Consider the following 16,808-nt stretch of genomic DNA (forward strand, 5'->3'; position numbering starts at 1 on the left):
TCGGAGAGTACTACAATTTGTACTTGAAGACAGATGTCTTCCTTTTTGCTGCTGTAGTACTATGCGTCAGAAAACTTTGCTATGAAATATATAGACTGTATTGTTGCCAATGCTACACTGCATCAAATTTATCAGGTGATGCCATGCTTAAAATTTTTAACCCAGAACTTCATCGTCTCACAGAGTGAACACCTTGACATGGTAAAAAGTTTGATCAGGGGAGGAGATAGTTCTGTATACAGCAAACGCCTCTGTCGAGCAAGCAACAAATTCATGGCTGACTATATACCAAAAAACATTTCATAATTTGTCATAATGATTGATGCCAATAACCTTTACGGTGGAATCATGGAAAAGTTCCCACTTCACCTGCGCGAGTTTGAGTTGTTCCTCAAGAGTGAGTGCACAGATGAAAATGCCCAGGAAATTTTGAATCGAATCTTGAACACAACGGACGATGATGAAACAGGATATATTGTTGAAGTACACTTCAGTTACCCGGATAGCTTGCATGATCTTCACTCAGATTTTCACTTGGCGCCGACAAAAGAAGCATAAGATGAATGCTGGCTGAGCGACTATCAATGCGATTTTGTGGCTGATATGCAAATCAAAAAACCACCTGAGGTGAAAAAGCTCATCCAGACGCTGTTCGATAAACAAAAATATACACTGCACTACCAAACTTTGAAGCTCTGTTTAATTAGGATTGGTAGTAACCAAGCTCCATCGAGTGCTATGAATCAGACAAGACAAGTGGTTGGCCCCCTATGTGAAACTAAATGCGGAAAAAGGAACACAAGCTCAGAAAAAATTTGAGTAGGATTTTTTTTCAAATTGATGGTTAACTCATTGTTCGGAAATACCACTGATGGAAAGCGCAACGGTATGGAAGTCAAGTTGACCCGAACGGAGGATGAAACACTGAAGTGGACAGACAAGCCAGAAAATCAATCGTCCAAAATTATTAGTGAAGAGCTGGCCACTATATGTCATCAACAATAGGAAATTCTTTGGAACAAGCCAACAGTAGTAGGTGTCTGTATATTGGATTTGGCTAAGCAGTTCTTGTTCGAGTTTCACCACGAAGTCATGAAGAAAACTTTGATTGCGATTTGCTTTATTCAGACACGGACTCTTTCGTGTATGAAATGGGCTCAAGAGACTTCTTTGTAGAACTACAGCGAAAAAAGTCATTAGCTGAACAGTTCGATTTCTCTACTTTCCCACGTCAGCACCCCTGTACAACAGGAACAAAGCCCATGTCACGTTAAGTGCGAAGACGAGATGGGAAGCCAGCCAATTGCAGAGTTTTGTGGACTGAAGCCCATGCTGTATTCAATCAAGCTCACCGAAGGCAAGTATAAGTCTTTTTCACCACCAAACATTCACCATATAAGACCAGACATTCAACAAAAAACAAGCACACTGTAGGCATTAGCATAACACTACAGTTTATTCTGTTGGCAGGAAAACTGAAATGATTTGCAAACGAATTGATTTTATTTTCCAGGTCCCGCTAAGCAGTCAGCAAAAAGAGTCACGGAAGATGCACGGCTCAGCATGACCCATGAGCTGTACAAAAGAACTCTGCTGGGCAATGAGGTGGTGCGTTTGCTCAACACCCAAAAAGCTTCGATTAACCACAGGCTGCATACAATTTTTGTCAACAAAAACTCATTGTCAGCCTACGACGACAAACGATTCATCATGCATGACCAAAGTTCAACGCTGCCCTTAAGACATAAATCTATAAGAGAGGACATGTTCTTCTGGACAATAGCAAACGAACTTTATTGGGGCTCAAATGATTTGTGTGAAGGCGAGCAGAAAACCGGGCAGCAGGCGCAGGATAGATCGCAACAGGCGCAAGATTGCTCGCAGCAGGAGCAGGTAGCTTGCAGCAGGCGCAGGGTAGCTCGGAGCAGGCGCAGGGTGGCTCGCAGCAGGCGCAGGATAGCTCCTAGCAGGCTCAGGGTAGCACGCAGCATGCACGGCAACGGCGCAAACACAGCCAACAGCAGAAAAAACAAGCAGCAAAAACGACAACCGACAACAACCATTCCACAAACAAGCACGGTTTCCAACTCAAGTTTCAACTCCCCAGACCCAAGTTTTCGTCAACGTCAAAATAGTGAAGATGAGTTAGAAGAAAACTTGATATATTTCAACAAATTGTCAGAGTTATTGGACAGTGTGTCCTCTACAGACCCAGCTTGCGAAGGCTTTATTTTAGACCAAGCAGTTGAGTTGGATAACGCAAGCGTTTGTATTGACAATTAAGTCACTGTGCCAGCACCGGTAAAAAGAAAAAAGCAGAAAAAAGCTGCGAAAAACCAAGAGCTCGCATTTTAGGGTATTCTTCAACTGATGAAGAATAAATTCAGTGATATGTGTATTTTTACTGACAGACTAACTAAGTTTTTTACCATTAAAGAGCCCGCGAACAGAAGTATACAAAAAGTAAGCACCAATTGAGATGAAATTTTAAGAGTTTTTGTTAGAAGTGCTGCGCGTCCGGTCCCTCTTCTTCCTGTATTCCACAAGTTTCATTTCAAACCTATAGCTTATAACAACTCTCTCATTAAAGTCCTCTCAGGAAACCAGTAGCAGTTATTTCAAGTCTCAATCAAAAATCCTCCACCCGAAACAAAACTCTACCATCTTGCGCGCGAACCACTAGCTCGATTGCTAGCAGCTACTTGATCTCCACCTCGATCTATTGCAAGACCGATCTCAAAAGTTCGCGACCAGTACTTCTACGGCGAGCCCAACCTCCCGTGTTCACAATCTATCATCAGAATTTTGGATTTTTGATTTTTACTTGAAACAAACTGCCAACAGATTAACCAAAAGGAACTTTGGCCTTTTGTCAGCTCATTTCAAAAGTTAACATAGAGATTTGTTTCAATTAAATAGAAAGGCTAATATTCAGTACAACCAATACACATTGAAAATAAAAGATTTGTACTTTGCTCAATGAAACGTATAAACCAAAAAAAGTTCGCGGACTTGACTTAATTGTCTATTTACTTTGTAATTTTTGTCGTTAAATTTTTTGCGAAACCAGAAAAAGTTGTGTCCGTGATCTATTATCCTTTCAACAATGTTCGAGTCAAATAAACTGAACGATTCTGTTGTGTGTAATTTCTGTTCAAAAGTTTGTTTAAATTTCGCAGGACCCGGATTTTTTTAAAAGCTTCCCTTGGTCCGGTTCATACCGGATAGGTTGATTGAAAAAATGTGAACATGATAGAGCATATAGTTCCCACCCTTTTTCCAACCCTAAAAATTTTGTCTCACTTAAATGTTGCGTAGAGTGATATGGAGTTGCCCGTTGATACCCTCCTGAACAACGCGATCTTGAATATCGAAAATTCTTGGATTCCTGCACTTTCCACAGTGGCAGATATTCAAATCCACGATAGTTCTCCTGTTGATGTTAAATTTGATTTGGCCAACTCTTCTGATGGCACCTGAAGTAATGGATAAGTGACTCTGCTTGAAGTCACTGCGAATTTGTGGTGTTTATTGAGAACCTCCGGATAACATTTTTGCTAACGTTTTTTGTTCTCAGGTATTGGCCTGACTTCTGTTACTTCAAAGTCAAGTTTCTTCAATTAACGTCCAGCTGAAACAGTACTTTCCAGAAAAATAACTCAGAAAACTTAACCGACTAAATGTAGAAAAAATTGCTCTCGAACCACTAGTGGGAGCTCTAATCAATTGCAGCCTGCTTGAGTCGGGGCGGGGAAAATCTAAAAAGAACTGATTTGACGTTTTGTATTAAATTCAGTTCAGCTGCTTGAAATTGTGATTGAGAGAGAACTGTAGATCACGAAAATATTTTACCTGGGGAAAAAAAGTAGATAATAAACAAAAACAGGATCTGTTGTGTCCCCACCACCTCGGTGAGCATTTTTATTTTACCCCCCTCCCCAGTGTTGAAAAAGTCTATGTATGTATGTTGAGCATATTCTTTACCTGTTGCTATCACTCTTGATGTTTCAATAATATCCAAATAACCAAGCTTAGTTCAAAATAATCAAGACAGTTCGCACCTTCACCGTCAATTAATTTTCTCGTAAAAGCTGGCGAATTATTGTTTTTTGCTGAACAAAAAAAATTTTACGATTTTTTAACTTTATCTAATTAATTTTCCAGGGTAATTATTTTATTTGGTTTTTTGATTTTACTATCCCAGCTCCCCCCCTGTTTGTCGATTTTTTTCTAGTAATGGAACTGACTCAGATCCACCATATAAGACAATCATCCACAATACTTTATCCATTGATCAACTGTTGATAAACTCAGTTCTATCTTTTTTCAAGACTGCCTAACACTTATTACAAAATTTAAATTCCCTTATCCACTATATTTAAAGAGCGAGATAATACAAACAATTTCCTGAATTAGGCAGAATTAATGAGCAAATTAGTAATTTGTTTACCTGTGACAATTTCTCGTGCACGAAAAAACGATGAAATTTTTGCTATTCATTAATGCCATTTAGATTAATATTGACTTGAGCAATTTTTTTTGAGGATACAAAACTTTAAGTGAAGATTTCGCCAGTTTTTGATGTTTTTTTCCAATATTCACAAGCTCCGCTGAATCGCAAGGAAATATTGGACTCGATGTTAACTTATGTAAATACCAAAGAAATAATCTGTAGAGTGGTTAAAATGTAAAAATATTCTGCTAATAAATTTAGAGACAAATGATTTTTAATTTATCAGCCCTAGGTGTCAAAGAACCTCCTGTAGGGTTTGATAGTAGGCTACTGCATAGTTTCTAGTGGTAGTGGAATGATTTCAACTTTTTAAAATCACGAATTTTAGCATTTGTTGACAAAATGTTCAATTTCAATTTTCACCTTTTTCATTATTGCCGTCTTTCCAGACGCACGGGCCGAAAACCCGCTTTGAGGGCTTGATAATAAGTTACTGAAAACTTTTTATTTGCCATTAAATAGTTGTTAACTTTTTACTATCACAAATTGTGGCAATTTTTTGATAAAATTTGAAATTTTTGAAGTTTTTTGAAAATTTTTGTCCGTTTTTAGGTTTCTCCAGCCTCAATAGCCATGATACAAATGGCACTAACAAGGTCTCTCTAGAGTGGTGGATGGAGTCACCTGAATACTTTTCGATAAGATGTTAGGTTTCTTTATCTAATTAATAGTTTTCCATTTTTTACATGTGAATCCTTTGATTGAATTTTTTGTGAATTTTTAAGTTTGTGACTGGCAGCGATTTAAGTCATTTTTTACTTCTAGTCAATTCCAAAGTCTTCCAGTTACGTTTTATTCGCTTCGTCAAACTAAATTTTCTTTTTTAATCAGCAGTTAATCAGTAGCTGATCAATGCAATCTAAAATGGACAGAGTCAAAATTATATAAAAATCAAAAATAGAAGACTGATAGACCCATAAAGTTTTTGAAGCCTTGTATTTGAACTTAGTTATCATCAGTTACCAGATCTAATCTTTATTAGTAGCTAAACTAATCCTTTAAATGTGAGTTTTTATAAGGTGCTATAGCGATGTCATCTAAATATTGGAGACCCAGCTATTGGTGCAATTACCGCTCTAGAAAATATTTTGTTTCGGTACAATTTTTGAAAAGTGCTGATCCTAGCGCGAATCCGATGAAAAATCAGTTTTATTGACAAAGTTTCAATGCAAGTTGCAATGTAACAACTGAACTGCAGCAAGCATTATAAGGAAATTAAACATCAATATATCACACACATGCTGCAATAAATGGTATGTATGAAGAAATGCATCTGGTAAGGGCGACCGTTTTATGGTGTGCGAAGACTACAACATTTAGTGTTTGTCTATTGTAAGTATATTTTCTTCCCTTTCGAAGACGTTGGTCCAATTCAAAACCTCTAATTTTCCATCTTTTTTACTGGTGCTGCAATCCGATCGTAGAAATGATTTCGTCGTAGTTTAGATGTTTATATTTCACAATAGATGATTTTTTTAGATTAAAAGAATCTTGTTCAGGTGAAGAGCAAAGCGTGGTCGTCCTGTAGCCTGTAGTTGCTCTTCCTCATTATTGTTTTCGAGGAGACCACAAGCTTCCCGATGATATCTCGATTCTGTGGGCTCTTATCCAATGTATTGAATTTTGGGGAAATTTTTGAAGATTTCGGATTAATTATCGGATATTTCTATGTTAAAAAGGTAGGTATATGAGGATCAGACTCGTAAACGACTCGCATGTTTGAAAGAGAATGGGTGAAGAATTGACAACAGGAAACGAATTAGTGTTCAACGAGGCAGTTTCGGTGAAAGTGAATTACTAACAGTGTGTTAGGCTGATCTTTCTAGACGGGCTATAAATAATTTAAAGAAACGAAACTTTTTTAAACAAATCGAAGTTAAGCGTTGTCCTAGCGCGTTGACATTCACGTTAGTTTTCAAAAGATTGTCAAGATTCCGCCGAACACTTTATTCTTGACTCTTGTGTTTTGATACTTCTCTGTTGCATTTTTCTGACTCAACTATGGAAAATATTTCAAGAAATTTGTAGTGCCCGTTCCACTTTGTCTGTTGGCACTCAAATGTTAAGTATTGATTATTGTTATCCGTCAGTGATATGCTGCAAGTTTTGTGTGCAAATTCTGTGATATGACTGCAGTTTATAAATTGAGTTGAGTATTGTTTTTGTATTCAGATTTGAAAGTTCGACTTTTCAGGAACAATATTTTGAAATCAGTTTTAGTTTTTAGGAAATGGTACAAGAAGTTGAGAACCGTTTATGATTGAGCTGTCGCATTGTCGTAATGACTCTGTGCAATTAAATGATTCGTATCAATGTTTGAATTATATCACACTTCAGAGATTGGTAGTTTATTACGGTCGGAATTGCGGTCTTAAAGAACCAATAGCTCGAGCTTCCCGAGGCCAAGTTCTGTGAACTGTTCTTCGAAAATTGAAGTTTTGATCTTCAACTTAGTTGGATGATAATATCAAACCTGTGCAATGTTTTCAGATATGCTGTTCGATGTATGTTTGTTCATTCTTCTTTTCCTCGTTTTGTTCCCACGATTGCGAAGGATTATTACGAAGAAGCGTGACCACTACAGAATAGCTTTTCTACACCCCTATTGCAATGCGGGAGGGGGAGGAGAGAGGGTGTTGTGGGTTTGGGTGCGCTTCATACAAGACCGAATTAAAGATACTTCCAATATTGCATCAAATGATCCCGAACCAGTGATGTACAATTAATTGCTTAGCAAATTAATCAGCAGACTTCTGTTTAGATATAAACTTAGCGACTGCGTGTTTGATTGCTTGGTAGTATATGTTTATGGATTTCTAAATTAGAGTGTTAGCAATTAAGTTATTAAAGCTCCAGCAGAGAACTTCCTGGAAATTCATTAAGTTGTGAAGTTGGCAACACTTATCAACAATGCGATTTAACATGAAATATTAATCTATTCACATACCACGAAAAAAAATGCTGTTTTTTAGCCGCCGTCAGCGTCTCAAAGGCTTTCAGCCCCTAAATTTATTTCAGCATTTTTTGTGTAGTTTTCCATCTATATCAGTTTTATTTATATTGTTTATGCCGACTTTAACACAAATTTAACTAATTTAGCTTTTTCAAATTTTTTTATTGAACTTTTTACACTGATGTCAATGAAAATTTTTACAGCTTGTAGATGAGTTTTTCGTTGGATTTTTCGCAACATAGAAATTGTTCGGAGGTTAAGCAACTTCAAGAACTTCAGCAATTTTATTGTAATTTTTGCTAAATGTTTAATGTACTCAAAAGTATTTTTGACATTTTTCGTTTATATATCCAGCCATGACTCTGCTAACCTTCATTTTGGCTTTTTTATTGATTTCGGTGGCAAACATGATTCTCCTTTTAAAGGCGTAAGTTTTAAATGTATTACCATTAGAATTTTTTTGGAAAAGATTCTTGATCTTAAATTTTTTCAGCTCTAGCTGTTTTTTTGCCGTTCCCTTATTTGTCAAAAGAATTCTGTTTTTAAAATCCAGCTATCTACTCATGAGTTTTTTAGTTATGCGTAAGAAATACTGGTTTTCGATATATCAACACAAAAAGTATCATCAAATTAAATGCTATTTTTTTCGAGAAATTTCTTTGTGAAGTTTTTTCTAGCTACTTCTTTGAATTAGAGTTCACATTGGAATTGATGATGATTCTTAAGTATCTGCAATGTTCTTTGTTTTTAGTTTCCGGCCTTTTTTATCATTTTGTAGCAACATTTGTGCTTCCATGGAAAACGTTGATCTATTTTTTTCGGCATTCATCATCAATTCGTTTTGTTTTGAAGCATGCGCGGTTTTTTCTGAAACGTCTGTTTTCCAATTTATGTTTATATTTGCACAATCGAAATTTGTATCAGATGCAACTTGATTTTTGTTTAGATTACACTTTACTTCATTTTTGAAGTAATTGACGTACAACAAAAAACGAGAAATCCAAGAAATGTTCCATGTGGCATGCAATGGTGTTTATTAATTGCTCTCAAACGAAGTTTATAGCAATTATATTAGTCCTGTCGGTCTTTTTTAATGCGATTTTTCGCTTGAACGATTTTTCGTCGGACCCATTTGACTCTTCCTCAAAAACGGGATAAACAGGTAGCGGCCAGGGGGCATTAAGTGCTCTTAGAGCCTTGCAGCTGTTTCAGCTCAAACTGTTTTGGAGACTTATACTTCTGGTGTGAAGGGCGGTTCGTAGAGGTTGAAGACACCACCACTGTTGACCCCCCTCCCAGTATTCCACCCACCCCCACCACCACCGCGCTGTTGCCCGCACTCTTGTTGCCCTACCCCCGCCCATCAGCCCCCCGGTGACCCCCCCCCCCCCCCCCGTGTCTAGCTACTGACGAACAACCGCTCGCTAAAAACACGCATTAAATTTATAATAATTTTCACAATTTTTTCAAGCTTTTAGAAAATTTTTTTGTCTTGAGTTTTTAATTTATCGGCCCTAGGTGTCAAAGAACCTCCTCTAGGGTTTGTTAATAGGTTACTGCATTGTTTCTACTGGTAGTGGAATGAGTACAACTTTTTAAAATCACGAATTTTCGCTTTTGTTGACAAAATGTGCATTTTTAATTGGCTCATTTTTCATTATTAATAGCCGCCCTCATCTTCTCAGCCGGCTATTATAGCGCTCCTATTTTTTTTTACTTCGTCGAACTTTTTTTCGCTTTACCTCATTTTGCCGCTTTTTCGTAAAATTTTTTTAACTTCTCTAGGCTAGTTTCACTCTTGTTTTTTCTTCTGCTCAAAGTACTTTTAAACAGCAGATGCTCAGCAAAACAGTTCAAAATGAAGAGAGTCAGTTTAAAAAAATAGAAATAGAAACGGGATAAACCCATAAAGCCCATTTCTAGATGCCCGGTACTTGAATTTTGTTCTCATAAGTTTTAGTTACTATCTATAATGCTTATTGGTATTGATACTAGACCCTGTAGCCTCTCACTGAGAGACAGGAGTTTGTCCAACTACGAAATGACATCAAAATAAATCTCACTTAAAAATGTTTTTGTACAAAAATCAATTTTTGTTGATATTTTCTTTTCTTTCAATCCCAATAGAGTTATGGGAATCAATGGCGGCTATATTCCGGCAATCTGCCGGGAATGTTTGCCGTCTTTCCAGTTGCAGGGGCCAAAATACCGCCCTGATGGCTTGATAATATGTTACTGAAAACTTTTTTTTGCCGTGGAATAGTTATCAACTTTTTACTATCACAAATTGTGGCAATTTTTTGATAAAATTTGAATTTTCCAAATTTTTTGAAATTTTTTGTCCTTTTTTTTACGGTTCATCAGCCTCAATAGCAAAGAAACCCCGTTAGGGTTTGACAATAGGTTACTGTAGAGTTTCTAGATATAGTGGAATAGTTTTCAAGATTTTAACATCACGAATCTTAGCATTTTTTTGACAAAATGTGCTATTTTCATTTTTTCAGTGTTCACTATTGTCGTCTTTCCAGACGCAGGGGCCAAAAAACCGCCTTGAGGGCTTGATAGTAATGGACTTAAAACTTTTTATTTGCCATGGAATAGTTATCAACTTTATAATTTCACAAATTGTGGCAATTTTTTGATAAAATTTGAATTTTCAAGTTTTTTGAAAACTTTTGTCCTTTTTTAGGTTTCTCCAGCCTCAATAGCAAAGAAACCCCCGCTAGGGTTTGACAATAGGATACTGTATAGTTTCTAGATATAGTGGAATAGTTTTCAAGATTTTAACATCACGAATCTTAGCATTTTTTTGACAAAATGTGCTATTTTAATTTTTTCAGTGATCACTATTGTCGTCTTTCCAGACGCAGGGGCCAAAAAACCGCCTTGAGGGCTTGACAGTAATTGACTTAAAACTTTTTATTTGCCATGGAATAGTTATCAACTTTATAATTTGACAAATTGTGGCAATTTTTTGATAAAATTTGAGTTTTCAAGTTTTTTGAAAACTTTTGTCCTTTTTTAGGTTTCTCCAGCCTCAATAGCCAAGAAACCCTTCTAGGGTTTGACACTAGGTTACTGTATAGTTTCTAGATGTAATGGAATGGTTTTCAAGATTTTAACATCACGAATTTTAGCATTTTTCGACAGAAGTCAAAAATCTCCGTTATGGTTTGATAATAATATACTGGAAAAAAATGGAAAAAAATTTGGCTATTGATTAGTTTTTATCTTTTTATTATCACAAATTTTAGCAATTTTTAAAATAAAATTTGCACTTTTTTCACGTTCTGAATTTTTTTGTCAATTTTTAGGTTTCTGTAGCCTCAAGAGCCACAAAACGTCCTCTAGGGTTTGATAATAGGTTACTCCATAGTTTTTAGATATGATGGAAAGTTTTTCAAGATTTTAGTTTCACGAGTTTCAAGAATTTTTGAAAATATTTGCATTTTTAAATTTTTTGAATCTTTTTGAATTTTTCATATTTTTTCCGGCACCAGCGTCCTAGGGACCTCCAAGGTTTGCTAATAAGTAAAACTCGCGTTCTGTGAATGCAATGGCTTTCAACTTCTCCTAAAAATAGGACCTTGCTATGAGAAACTTAGGCAACTAACTCAAGTTTGCTTTTATTAATTGTTAATTGTCAGAATACTTTTGTTAGAAGCTGCATTTTGCCTAACGAATTCTTGTCCTGTTCTACTATATGAAATTACTTTTCCGTTAATTGTGCATCACTAAGTTGAATCAGAAGTTTTCCATAACTGTGTACACTGGAGACAAACTGCCTGGCAAAGAGAAAGAACTGACACAGAATGTTAAGACTCGCTTCAATTTGGACATCGATGAAAATTTATTCGAAATTGTTACTTTGCATTCACGTTGGCTAGTTGAAGCTTCAACTTGGCCTAGATTTACCCTACTTGGGCAAAGTTTGGGTTCTATGTTTATGGCGTTGGAGGCCTTGTTTCTGTATTCGCCCGACTTCTTGATAGATTCAATGGGCTATTCGTTTGCAGTTGCGACTTTCAAATTTCTAGTTGGATGTAAAACGTGTAGCTATGTCCATTACCCAACTATAAGCCTCGATATGATCGATTTGGTTGATAGTGGCAAATCAGCTCACAACAATGCAAAGTACATCAATAAGTTCCCTTTATTGAGGAGAATGAAAATCTTATATTACAGATTATTTGCAAAGTTATATGGTTTTACCGGAAGAAGATCCGATATTGTTTACACAAATTCATCATGGACTAACAACCATATAAAAAACTTGTGGAATGTATCCGAAAGGACTTTCGTAGTTTACCCGCCGTGCGATTTGAAAAATTTCTTCACGCTTAAACTTCAACGACCTTTACCGCCTTTTTACGTAATATCGGTTGCCCAGTTCAGGCCTGAAAAAGACCACGCTATGCAAATTAGAGCAGTGAAGAAGATGATTGATGAATTGGAGGAAAACTACCCGGATTTTGACAGAAGCCAATTCAAACTTGATATTGTGGGATCAGTTAGACATCAAGTTCGAGTTTTGACGCCGCTTATTGATATAAGTAGTAGAAATAATTAATGCCATTTAAAAAACTGTTGAAAACACAACTTTGAAAATGTGCACTATTACATAATCACAACAGCAGCTCAATCTACTCGATTGCTTCTCAATTTTAAGTTCAAGCAACGTTTCCACTGGTGGCCGCCGTATTGGCCGACAGGGCGTTTAGCCGACTGCCAAAAAAACCTAACCGACAGTTTAATTAAAATGAGCAATAAAACTTATTCTGAAGCTGTGATTGGCCAATTTAAAACACTATTTTGTAATCGGACAAAAATACTGCAGTTTTTTTATCAACAAGTGTAACGAAGTTACGCTGAGGCATGGCCATGCCTCAGCGGCCCGTGGGACTTGGCATGAATCTATCACAACCGAACTACTGATTTATGGACCAAGGAGACTTTTATGACCAATTATGATTAAACCATCGGCTAAATTTCTCATTTTTTCCTTGTCGGCTAAACGCCCTGTCGGCCAATTTTCCTAGCACCGTTTTCACTCCTCAAAGTTCTCGCTTGCTACATGAGTTTCAACTCTTGTTGAACTATGGTAAAAAAAAGTTGTCAAAACTCCTTTTTAAAGGCTGACGAAAAATTACTTGATGGTTTGAAACAATTGGCCAAAGAATTGCAAGTTGAAGAATACGTGGAGTTTTCGAAGAACGTGTCGTTCACTGAATTATTAGAGAAGTTACAAAGATCAGTTATTGGGCTACATACCATGTGGAACGAACATTTTGGAATTGGTATGTTGAAATTTTCAAAGCGTTGACAGACGCTAGGCTGTAAGTACCAGCGTTTCTAATCTATTGATTTTTTTAGTTGGGTATTTGAACTATTCGGCTGTACTGGTTAGCACTATAAACTTAAATTTGCGAATATCACAACTGAGCTGAGCAGTCAAAGCCTGCTACAATAGAAACAAGTTGTGTTCATCGTCAGAGCTTAAAACTGAAAACAATGTTTTAACAATAAATCAGTTAACAGACTACTGGTGTACGTTGTGAACCAGAAAAGTAATTGAGGGTCTAATTCGAGCTTTCCATCTTAAAAACGAAGTTCAACTTCCTGATAGCAACTTTTATATACGTGAAAGATACGATGTCATCTTCTGCAAACATATTTTACTCAAAAATTATTGAAAGAATTTTCATAAGGAAAGGTCTGATCTTGCACCACAATCTCAGTTGCAACTTTCCAGCTTTTGAGCTGAAAAGCAAAAAAACAGATAGCAGATAAGTATCAATCTTTGTATGGATAAATACAGAGAGGATCCGGGAAAAGCTACCTATGGCAGCTTATCATGGAACAATTTCAAGTTCATTTTAGCGTATTATTTTTCGTTCACAAATCTCTTATTGATGCATTATTTACAATGCATAATTTTTAAATCTATTTTCTTATGTAGTTCGTAACACATAACCAGGATAAATACAGTGCTCTTTTTTTTATCTCTATAAATTTGTCGACTGGTTTCTCGCATATTGATTGCCTAATCCTAAGTGAGATTCAACGTTAGATTAAGTATTAACTATCTGTCTCATATGCTCAAATTTTTTTTGGCATCAGTTTTCACTTGGAGTTAAAAAATGTGTTGAATTATTTTAGTCCCAACTCTTCATTACGCCGCAAAACTTACACGAACACAAACAAATTTGCTCGATTTTGTGTGGGGTTTCCGACGACCCATGTATTATTAATAGCCGCCCTCATCTTCTCGTCCTAAGAATTTGAATTGTATTGGGGCGCTGTCTTTTTTTTAAGATCTGTTCGAACATTTTCATGATTTTTGAAGTCAAATTGGAGTAGTGATTTTGGTCACGCCGAAACAGGAAATGGAGCGAAAAAGCGAGTGGTTTTGCGGCGTGAATTTTTTTCGCTCTAATTTTATAGTAGTGAGAAAACGGTGTTTGAACAAAAATTCGGTTTCTCGGTAGTGGTTTTTTGTTCGCATACGGCAATTTCACTCTGATTTTTACTGTTTTTTCGATTTTCTGGATCGGATTTTTTTGGATGGTTTTTCCAATCCATTCACAGCTCATTCTAGGCCTAGTTTTTTGTTTGAATTAAATTTTCATTTCTCGCTAGCGGTTTTTTTGTTCACATGCGGCATTTTGACATTGATTTTCTGTTTATTTCTTTTTTTTGTTCTGATTTTTTTTAAAATGGTTTTCTCAATTCACTCATAGTCCATTCTAGGTCTAGTTTTTCTGTTTAGTCAACGAAAAATCTTTGAATTGTACGTCAGGACTTGTCCTGCTATGTTTTTTTTTTACTTCGTCAAACTTTTTTTCGCTTTACCATTTTGCCGCTTTTTCGACATTTTGCGTGAAAACTTTTTGACTTCTCGAGGCTAGTTTCTCTCTTCTCTCATTCTGCTAAAAGTCATTTTAAAGATCAGTTGCTCAGCAAAGCAATTCAAAATGAACAGAGTCAGTATAAAAAATTGAAGTCAGAAATAGAAACGGGATAAACCCATAAAGCCCAATTTTAGATGCCCGCTATTTGAACGTCGTTCCTATAAGTCTTAGTTACCATCTCTTATGCTTATTGGTATTGATAGTAGCCCCTGTAGCCTCTCTCTAAGAAACAGAAGTATGTTCAACTACGAAGAAATGCCATCAAAATAAATCGGACTTAAAAAATGTTTTTGAACAAAAATTTTTTTTTCAATATCTTCTATTCTTTCAATCCCAATCATGCTTATTGGAATCAACGGCGGCTATTTTCCGGCAATCTGCCGGGTATGTTTATTGGAGTTTTAAGCGAGCGTGTAGAACAGTGATACAGTGATAGTAAGGCGCATTCATTTCAAATTTAAGAAAGTTTGGAAATATCGGTCTCATTTGTCCATCCATCCCATTTAGATAATCTTGTATTTTCAGTCTTGCATTTTTGCTTCCAAGTGAGTTTCATAGGAAATTTTGTCAGGCATGATGAGAATGTCCATGAAATATGGACATTATTCAACAGATAATTTCAGTTTTGTAAATAAAGAAAACCTTGATGCAATAACAATGAGCTCATAGTTTTTGACACTTTTTGCAACCAATTTCTGTCTAATTCAAAAGGTGTAGTGGAGATGATGGCGAGTGGGTGTCTAGTGATTGCACACAACAGTGGAGGACCCAAACTGGACATCATCAGTACCAACTCTCCATTCGTCACTGGATTCCTAGCTGACACTCCAGAAACATACGCGGATGCTATGATCACATGTCTAATGATGAGTGAAGAAGAGAGAACTGAGATTACTTTGAGGGCTAGAAGTTCAATTGCTAGGTTCTCAGAGCGTGCGTTTGAAAACGGGATCGAAGATAGTTGTCGGGAATTGATTGACTATACTAATCGAAGTTGATGTTGATGAGGAAAATTTAATATCCGCTTCTATGATGTATGTTCAGAATGTTGGATGTGTATTTGAAGAACTTATTCATCTATTTGAGGAGGTTAATGGTGTTAGATGTGCTGGGTTTTATGCACATGTTTAGTGAAAATAGTTTGTAATTTTATTGTTCCGACCCCTCTTGAGGGGGAAGGAACTATATACTCAAATGGGTTTTTTTTGTTCAGTCAATTTTGGCCGATCGATAAATTCATTGTAGAGAGTTGAGACTGGTATCATTAGAATGCTTTCCAGCGTAGAATATGGAATTAAAAAAGATTTTTTTTAATTTTCGTATTTTACAGGAAGTTATCGGGGTTTAAATTTTGAGAAAATGGAGTGAATTCCGGTGAGATTTTGCTAAAATTTGTTTTTTTTAGAAAGTGTTGTTGATTTTTATTTGTAAAGACAAAAAATATTGTAAGTTATTTTTATTAATTTTTTTGTCAAAAAAAGCGGGCTAAATATTTCAAAATTAAGACTTTTTCATCAAAAACAGCACGAAATAAGTTTTTTTTAGTCCAGTTTGATTAAAACAGACCCAAACACCACTAACACAATCTTTATAGACTCAAAAGGGGGCTTTTTTACTTCAAATTCCGTTTAGAGTGCTCTGTAATTGAAACTTTGCCGTTTTTTGCTAAATTTATTCGTTGATTATCAAAAACGCAGCATCTATTTTTGATTTTTTAACTAACAAAATATCAATATCTATAACATTGAAATAGTTAAGTGTTCCTTATGAGCAAACAGAATTAGTAGGGCTAGTTTTGGACCAATCTCGATCTGGTATAATCCAAAAATTCGGATTGTAATCAGTCAATCTTTTTTATGAAAAAAATTGATCTTTTCTACATTAATTTAATAAGAGAACATTTTAAACCAAAGCCCACTAATGATAGGTCCAACTGGCTTCCGAATTAGCTCCACATTTTTGTATCTAGTTGATTACTTGAAAGCTTATGGTCCTTTTGACTTTTAAAAGTATTTGATTTTTAAGTAAATAATGACTTATTGAAATTTGCCTCTAGTTTTCTCTTAATTTGGTCAACTTGTAACTTATTGTCAGCAATGAGAGAATGCTTCTTCTTTCTATTGAAATCAAATTCAATATCTATTGCGGTTTTACGCCTTAAGTTATGGTTTTCTGGCTTTGATACTACTAGAATTCACATTTTTTTTTTTATTTTCAGGTATTTGCCCGTTTTTCACGTTCTCTAGTTTTGTCACATTATCACGTTATTGACAATTCATATATCACCTTATTGGCTTTCAAAATAAAGCACAATTGATAATCTTAAAATCCTTGAAGATATAGATTATGATTTTAAAGGCTTCGACACTACTTTCTCGAAGAACTTATTTGAATTTTTTAAATTTTTTCATGAACTCTCGGTTTTACTTTG

General features: G+C 35.8%; 1 protein-coding gene across 1 annotated transcript; it reads left to right on the top strand.

The window, feature by feature from the left end:
* Nucleotides 1-315: 315 nt before the first annotated feature.
* Nucleotides 316-15,410, top strand: LOC142336669 (GDP-Man:Man(3)GlcNAc(2)-PP-Dol alpha-1,2-mannosyltransferase-like). The gene is made up of 7 exons (XM_075385578.1): nucleotides 316-483; nucleotides 1,252-1,357; nucleotides 1,514-2,269; nucleotides 7,004-7,224; nucleotides 11,215-11,988; nucleotides 12,601-12,763; nucleotides 15,089-15,410. The coding sequence occupies exons 1-7, from the start codon at nucleotides 316-318 to the stop codon at nucleotides 15,373-15,375; spliced, it is 2,475 nt and encodes an 824-aa protein (XP_075241693.1). The 3' UTR covers nucleotides 15,376-15,410.
* Nucleotides 15,411-16,808: the final 1,398 nt, after the last annotated feature.

This window comes from Convolutriloba macropyga, chromosome 3, assembly GCF_964194025.1.
Source record: "Convolutriloba macropyga chromosome 3, txConMacr16.3, whole genome shotgun sequence".
NCBI lineage: Eukaryota > Metazoa > Xenacoelomorpha > Acoela > Convolutidae > Convolutriloba > Convolutriloba macropyga.